General features: G+C 48.6%; 1 protein-coding gene across 1 annotated transcript; it reads left to right on the plus strand.

The window, feature by feature from the left end:
- Positions 1 to 1,068: 1,068 nt before the first annotated feature.
- On the plus strand, positions 1,069 to 7,759 carry LOC149306654 (low molecular weight neuronal intermediate filament-like). Its single transcript, XM_089538325.1, has 4 exons — positions 1,069 to 2,007; positions 3,322 to 3,639; positions 4,737 to 4,861; positions 5,467 to 7,759. The coding sequence occupies exons 1-4, from the start codon at positions 1,300 to 1,302 to the stop codon at positions 5,672 to 5,674; spliced, it is 1,359 nt and encodes a 452-aa protein (XP_089394451.1). The 5' UTR covers positions 1,069 to 1,299; the 3' UTR covers positions 5,675 to 7,759.
- Positions 7,760 to 8,169: the final 410 nt, after the last annotated feature.

The raw sequence follows: 8,169 nt of genomic DNA on the forward strand, positions 1-8,169 counted from the left end.
CTTGGCAAAGTTTGCTCGGAGGAGGTCTGTCATGGCCTTCCCCTGAGGCTGAGAGAGTGTGACTTGTAAAAGGTCGCAAAGTGGGTTTCATGGCTGAGCTGGGAATCAAACCCTGGTCTCCAGAGTCATAGCCCAACACTTAAACCACTACAACATGCTGGCTCGCTAACCATAAGTCAGAAACAACTTGAAGGTGCACAACAAAAATAACGTCTATATTCTATATACTGTATTTGATTATTATGCAAGGCATTCTTGCAGCACCTTTGAGACTGGAAAAAAGAAACTGGTAGCAGGAGCTTTCCTAGACTTGAGCCCACTTCCTCAGATGCAGGAGGTGGAAGGTCCAGGCCCTAGGAGCAAGCTGTGTGTAAGAGTGGCAACAGAAATGCAAAGGGTTGTAGGCCTGTAGAGGATGAGGTTCCAAGGATGGTGTTTGGGGCACAAAGGCAGGAGGAAGGCTGATGGCTAAAGCCAAGGAGAGTAGAGGGCCATGGGGTGGGGGGGATTCTGGGTAAACAGTGTGGGGACCAGAAATGAGATGGGAACTGCCCTGGCCCCAGAGCCTTCCTGCTTCCTTGGTCTCTCTCCCAGGGGCTGCAAGAGGCTCCCTCGGCAGCCTGGCTTCTCAGGAGGCTCTCCAAGGTGCTGAATGAGCGGGGCCTTCCATACCAAAGAGAGGCCATGCCAAAGCTGCTGCTGCTGCTGCTGCTGCTGCTGCTGCTCCCTTTCCCTTCCCCTCCTCTTCCTGCCTCCTCTGCCCCCGAAGTCTAGGGCAGCAGCCCCTGCTCCCACCGGGGTCTCTCTCTCGGGGGTCCCCAAGGGCTGCAAGGGCTCTCTCCAGGCTCAGCCTCCAGACTGGCCCCAGGGATGGCTCCTCTGGACCTCCCTGACCCTCCCTCCAAGGGACCACCCAGGAGGAGACCTATTTTTTGAGGGGGGCTCCATCACCCTTCCCTCACCCCAGACGCCCCTCCCACTCTCTCCATTGGCTCCCTTCCCTGTCACTCAGAGGACGCCTTCAAAAGCATCGCTCCGCCTCACCTTCCTCGTCAATCCAGACGTCGAAGGAGACGCCGCCGGAGCCCTTCACCTCCTCATTCTTCCTCCTCTGCATCATCATCTTTTTCTTCTTCCTCCTCTTCTTCTTCACTCTTCCTCTTCCTCCTCCTCTTCATCAGCTTCTTCTTCCTCCTCCTCTCCCTCCCCCTTTATCCTTCTCACTCTTCCTCTCTTTGCTCCTCTTCTTCACTCTTCTCCTCCTCCTCTTCTTTCTCTTCCTCCTCCTCCTCTTCCACCATGAGTTCCTCCAACCGGGACCCCTTCTTCCCCTCCTCTTCCTCTTTGGGCCGGAGAGCCTTGGGGGGTTCTCCCTCGAGGCTTCCCCCCTTTCCCTCCTCCTCCTCCTCCTCCTCCCTCCGCCGGGGGGTCCTTGGGGGCTCCCCCTTCCGCCACTTGCCTGCCCCAAGCAGCTCGGTGGACCACCTGGAGGCCCTCTTGTCTGGCCCTTCTCCATCATCTCCATCTTCTTCTTCTCGCGCATCGGAGAAGGCTCAGCTGCAGGGCCTGAACGACCGCTTTGCCTCCTACATCGAGAAGGTCCATCTCCTGGAGCAGCAGAACCAGCAGCTGGAGGCCGAGGCTGGGGCCCTTCGGGGCCGTCTGCTGTCGGAGCCCTCCCGGCTCCAGGGCCTCTACCAGCAGGAGCTGCGGGAGCTGAGGGCCGCCCTGGAGGCCTTGAGGCAGGACGGGGACCGGGCCGCTTTGGAGGGCCAGCGCATGGCCAGGGACCTCCAGAGACTCCGCCAGCAAGAGGCCCTCCAGGTCCAACGGAGCCAGGAGGCCCAGGACCAGCTCCGCCAGGCCCGACGGCAGGCAGACCAAGACACCCTCCGGAGAATGGAGCTCGAGAAGAAGGTGGAGGCTCTCCTCCAGGAGATCACCTTCCTCAGGAACCTCCATCGCCAGGAGATGGAAGAGCTCCAGCAAGAGCTCCAACAGGCCCAGGTCGGGGAAGGGGAGGGAAAGGGAAAGGGGCTCCCCAAAAAGAAGACCCCTTCCTCAAATTCATGGAAGTTGAGAGCAGGAGCTTTGGTAGACCTGCATCTCCTTCCTCTGATCCACGGTGTGGAAAGATGGAAGTTGGGAGTATGAGTTTCCATAGACTTGAGTCTCTTTCCTCAGACTCATGAGATGGAAAGAGAGAAATTTGTATATGAGCTTCCATAGACTTGAGCTTCCCTCCTCAGATGCATGAGATGGGAAGAGAGAAGTTGGAACCAGGAGCTTTGGTAGACTTAGTCTCCTTCCTCAAATTCATGGCATGGAAAGAGAGAAGTTGGTAGCATGAGCTTTACTAGACTTGAGCTCCATTGTAAATACTGCAACCATTGCAGATTTTCTGAAGCGGCTGAGCAGAAGGGATGCTCAGATGGTCCTGTCCTTCAGCTGCCTCAGTAAGGTCAAGGCTCTCCACTGACATGTGCAGAAAATGCACATGATGCCCTTGAGTTAGATTTCGTCTGGCCTTGTTGAAAGGGACCGTTGGGTTTATAGTCCAACCTGTCAGGCAGGAAAGAGAAAGAATAAAGCACTGCTGGAAGATGTCCATCCTACCTTTGTTTATTTCCAGAGCGGAAGGGTCCGCCACAATTTGAGGCAGTCCATTCCACTGTCAAACAGTTCTTAGCATCATCAGTATGGTTTTCCTGTTTGGCTGGAATTTCATAGAACTTGATAGAAACAGAGATGGGGGGCAGAGGAAGCTATTTTGGATTTTGCATAGATAAGGGTTGTCCCTTTGTTGTATGTTGATGGTTAGAAGAGCCTTTCTTAAATGTGTGTTGATGGCTGGTGCCTTCTAGCTATGAAATGTCACATCTGTTTTCTGAAGAGTGAGGGGAAAACAGTTGGAAGCAAGCAAGCAAAAGCATTGTCATTCCACACAAGGGTTACACAACACATATTACTGATGTGGGCATGTCAGCTTTGAAAACCTACTGAAGGGTATTGGCTGTTATCTTTTAACAGTTGATCTTTTCAATGTAATTGCAGGTGTTGGCTTATCTCCAAAAAGAAGCCCCTTGTTTTAGCTGGGGGCTTCCATGTCAGTCAGAGGCGGGCAGTTAGTTACTCCATTCTTTTAGTCCATGTCAAATATCCAGTCCTAATGTAGGATTTTGGCTGTATTCTCACCCATGTTGGTCCTGGCCTCCCTGCAAATCGGTTCCTTGGGATGCTTTCTGGAGGTCCCGCATGCCACATCTTTGGAAATAGCATTATGTGTCCTGAGGGGCTTTTTTCCTTACCGTTCCCCTCCAGGTCCCTGTGGAGATTGACATCAGCAAGCCTGACCTGACCGCTGCCTTGAAGGAGATCCGCATGCAGTACGAGGTTCTCTCTGCCCGCAACCAGCAGTCGGCCGAGGAGTGGTACAAGTCCAAGTTTGCCAACTTCACAGAAGAGGCCGCCCGCAGCAGTGACAGCATCCGTCAGGCCAAGGAGGAGATCTCGGAGTATCGCCGCCAGCTGCAAGCCCGAAACATCGAGATCGAGGCCCTTCGCAGCGCCAACGAATCCCTGGAGAGGCAACTGCAAGAGGCTGAGGAGAGGGGCAACGGCGAGATTCATGGTCTGCAGGTGGGAACGTCTAAAGAGATGGCAGGAGAACGGATGGGGCAGAGGGTGCCATGAAGCCCAAATGGCAAAGAATCCTCCCCATAAATGAGGCTAGTGGAGGCCCTATTTGGCCATTCAGAACAGGGCTAACTCAGTTCAGGGCCAGGCAACAGCCATAGGGAGTATGTTCCTCCTAATCCACCACTGGATTGTTGGAGACCAGCATTCAAATCCCTACTAAGCCAAGTAAACTCAGTGAGCGACCTTAGACAAGTCCCATGCTTTCTCTCATAGAAAGGCAAAGGGGGGGGGGGAACCCCTCTGTATTGATCTTGCCAAGAAACCCCTGTGATAAGGTTCATCTTTAGGTTTTCATGGACATGTGGGAGTTTGAACCCTGGGCACAAAAGTCATGGTCCAATGCTTCTAGGAACAACAGTTTTCACTTTTTAACAGATGCTCCCAAAATATTAAGGGTGGGGCAGTCCAGGTGGGGAATAGGACCACAAAATGACCTTAGGAGCCTGTGGCCCATATAATTCCTGCCCCTGATTTGGACACTTAGCTGCTTGGGACAGTGACCTGTCTTCTCCCTATTTTTGGTCAAACCTAACACACATTAATGGGACCAAAGAGAATCTTGTCATTTGCCACCAAGTTGGCTTAAGCATCTGATGAAGGAGAGACATCATCTACAAACCTGCTCAGGTCTTGCAAGTGCAGGGCAGCCATGGTCTCCTTGATAGAGTCCCTCCATCTTTAGTGCCGTCTCCGTTTTTTCCCCTTCCAACCTCCACTTTTCCTAAAATGATCAGCTTTTCGACTGAGTTCCATCATCTCATGATATCTCCAAAACATGTCAGACATTTTGACTTCTGGGGAGAGTTCAGGCTTGATTTGCTTTCAGACCTCTTAATGTGCCTTTCGGGCTGGCCATGATATCTGCAGAACTCTCCTCCAGCACCACATTTCAAACGAGACCACCCTCTTCTTATCAGTTCTTTTCACTGCCCAGCTTTCACAACCATCCATAGAAATGGATAATACTATGGCATGGGTGCCCCTGACTTTTATATCTAATGATATAGCCATTCAGATATGTTTCTAATATGTTTCAGGAGACCATCAGTCAGCTGGAAAATGCCTTGAGGACGACCAAAGGAGAGATGGCGAGGCACCTGAGGGAGTACCAAGACCTCCTGAATGTGAAGATGGCCCTGGACATTGAAATAGCTGCTTACAGGTAAAGGTCCTGCTTCTTACACTCCGCTCCTGTAATGCATTGGCCATCCTAACAAAAGGTAACCCAACCCTGACCTTAGGCAACATCCTTCCTCCTGCCTTTTTTCCTCAACAACCAGAGTTAAAATTGAACTTGTCACCTCATCACCATTCCTACGTTTTGCATTTCTATGACTAGTCATACAGTTTAACTATAAAGGTCCTCCCTGGGCAACAATTCACCCCATGCATCTGAAGAAGTAGACCAATGTTACGATGCCTTGTGCTCATATCCAGGGGTAGCCATGCTGGCCATGTAGCAGTAGCATCCAAAAGGCACAAAACAGTGATACCTTTATGGACTTTTGCTTAGTCTCAAAGGTGCTACAAAATCCCTTTGCTATCTGAAGAGGTTCAAACCATAGGATAGCAACTTCAGAGTAGTTCTCCAAGGGGCTGAACACAGCTTCAACACTTTGGGTAGCTCCTTTAGGATTCAGTGTAAAATTCAGAGCGCATTCATCTCCTCTCACTGCCGTGGAAGCCATGAGCTGCTGCTGATTTATGGCAAACACTTGAAAGTCTGCCGTTGTGTTTCAGCTTTGTCTTTTCTTGGTCTCTCCATAGAAAACTGCTGGAAGGAGAGGAGACGCGCTTGAGCAACGTTGGCAGCAGCAGCAGCAGCAGCAGCTTCCTTGGGTTTAGCTACCCTTTCTCCTCAAGCCCTCTCTCCAGCCTGAAAGGGTTCTCCAGGAGCACAGTTGTTGCCAGGAAGGAGGACCTGGAGGACAACCCAAAAGAAGCGGAGGAGGAGGACTCTGGAGATGAGAAGTGAGACGCCAGCGTGGCCAAAAACTAAGCGCGGGGGGAGCTTCTTGCAATGTTCGGATTTCTTCACAAGGAGGGAGAGGGGGGTGCTTTCAGTTTTTCAGACAGTTTTGGGGGAAACACCTTCAAGTCTGCAGAGACAAACATTCGACCACCATCAGCTGCAAAGATGCCACAGATCCTTCACCCGCACATTATTTATTTATTTATTTGTATCCCGCCCTTCTCCCAAAACTGGGACTCAGAGCAGCTTCACATCATTACAAAAACGGTACAATTAAAAACATAGGGGGAAAGTACATTAAAAAGGAATTAAATTATTACAATATTAAAACAGATAGTTGTTAAAAGAATAAAACACATTTTAAAAAGATAAAATTATATAAAACAGTGCAGGTCTGTGGGTGTGCCGGGTGTTTCTGCACTACACTCTTATAGCAGTTGGATCCTGCTTTATCTGCCATGGCTGCATCCTGTGGAATCCTGGGATTTGGAGAGTCAATATATTGGTATTCAGTTAATCTACTCTAGTTAGGACTACCAACATGATTTAGGCCTATTGATCCCAGGATTCTGTAGAAAGGAGCCATAGCAGTTAAAGCGGTATCAAACCCTACCAAGATGTAGTGCACATGCATTCTCAGTTAAATGTGTATTGCATCTGTAAGGCTAAAGGTACATGGACATATGTTTGAGCATCTTTGCCCTATGCCAATGTGACCCAAAATGTCTTTACTTGGAGGTAAGCCCCACTGCTTTCTTGGGGGTTTATTCTGTTATAAATAGATATAGATCTACTCAGGAGTGATTGTTTATGAGTTTTTCCAGAAAATCATTATCAAAATGAAAAGGAATCAGTTCCAGACTTTGAAAAGTCTTCAAAAGCTGTATAGTTTTCAAAGACTTTATTGAAGCAGGAAGGAAATGGTCCAAATTACTCAATGTGTCCTTTAGGAATAGAAAAATCACAACCCAGCTAGGACCTTGCAAAAGCCATAAACGGCCTTTGGCCTCACCCTTTTGGTAGCTGCCTGCAGGTCAGCGGCATGCCTTTGGAAAGAGCTCTGGTGAGATGATGGGCAAAGGCAGAGCCAACCATGCCATCACTGATGCACTGACCCAAATGCATCACATTGGCTTCATCTGTATCAATCGTGTTTGCAACTGGACATAGTTGCTGTCCTTCTACTCCAATCTAGGGCAACGTGGCAAGCAGAAATTCAGTAGATGCAGTTTTTGTACACTTTGTGTCCCCTCACCCAGCCCCACAAAGAAAGCCTGCATGTACTGATATTGTCCAAACCTGTTGTGATGCTGGAAAGGCATAGCATATCAACCAGGATAAAGAAGAAACAAACCCAATTTCCTACCATCCCCGTCACAATCCCTATTCTGGAATAAATACCATCGCACAAGGGTGGTATCCCAATCTGAGCTGTGCAGAGTTGTGGCCTGTTTTGTGCATGTGATGCTCATCCTCATTTGTAAAACTCGCCCGTCACTCATTTTGTCGCAGAGGTCAGAAATTTGGTTGCCACGTTGCCCAAACCCTCCTTTGGGCTGTTTCTCCATAGAAAAACAACAGCATCCCCTTTTTAAAAATGAAAACCTTCCCTTGAGGACATTCTGTGCCTAAACTTAGTTTAGGTGGGACCTATCTTAATGTATTTGTAATTCTTCATTTTTAAAAATAATGTTTTGGAGGAGTTTTGGCAGAAACCACCTGTAATAATATTTTAGGTGAAACATAAATGCAAGTATCTAGAAGGAAGTTCTTGACTCATTTGCGTGTCCCAAAGTCCAGGTGCTATTAGAGAGAATGCTCTGTGCATGACTAAATAGAGAGCATTTCTTAGTATTATGTGTATATGTATGTGCATAGAGAATGCAAGCAGAATGTAAGACAAGGAGGTCATGGAGACATTTCAAAGGCTATTTATTGGTCATGGGGTATGATCGGCACATGAAACTACATTCCCAGTTGTGTCCTGTGATTAATTTCCTTCTTTAAAAACACACACACCTGCTTTTAGACCTTTTTAAAAACTGTGTTTATAAGGCAAATAAAATGGAAATTAGAAACCCCACTGAAAGGTCTTGTATTGTTTTGTGATGTGAAGGGAAGGGAAGGGAAGGGAAGGGTTTAGCTGTGGACAGGATTCTTGGGTTATCTTTTTGAACCTTTGTAAAGTCAAAGCATAATTTGGATTAAATTTTAGCTGAGAGTTTATATGCTGCCCAGGAAAACAGAATTGGGTAACTGTTCCCATTGTGGCAATCGTGCCATGATCATGATTCCTCCATGGGTATGGAAGCCACCGTCTGCCTTTTTGTGGTGCCTTCTCCGATCCTGATCCGAAACCTGGTTGGCTTCCTCTTAATCTACTTATGTCCCTGAGCTCCATCTGTGAAGCCAGACATTGAAGAAAGCCAGTGGTCTCTCTGTAGCAGCCTGGCAGGAAAGTCTGTGCAGTTTATTGAATTAAAAGCTCAGGGCATATT

Source organism: Sceloporus occidentalis, unplaced genomic scaffold, assembly GCF_023333645.1.
Source record: "Sceloporus occidentalis isolate IW3139 unplaced genomic scaffold, rSceOcc1.0.p SCAF_9, whole genome shotgun sequence".
In the NCBI taxonomy this organism is placed as follows: Eukaryota; Metazoa; Chordata; class Lepidosauria; order Squamata; family Phrynosomatidae; genus Sceloporus; species Sceloporus occidentalis.

Coding starts and splice junctions, on each gene's coding strand:
- LOC149306654 (XM_089538325.1), top strand. CDS start 1,300: ATGAGTTCCTCCAACCGGGACCCCTTCTTCCCCTCCTCTTCCTCTTTG. Junction 2,008..3,321: donor AAGAGCTCCAACAGGCCCAG/GTCGGGGAAGGG, acceptor GTTCCCCTCCAG/GTCCCTGTGGAGATTGACAT. Junction 3,640..4,736: donor GCGAGATTCATGGTCTGCAG/GTGGGAACGTCT, acceptor AATATGTTTCAG/GAGACCATCAGTCAGCTGGA.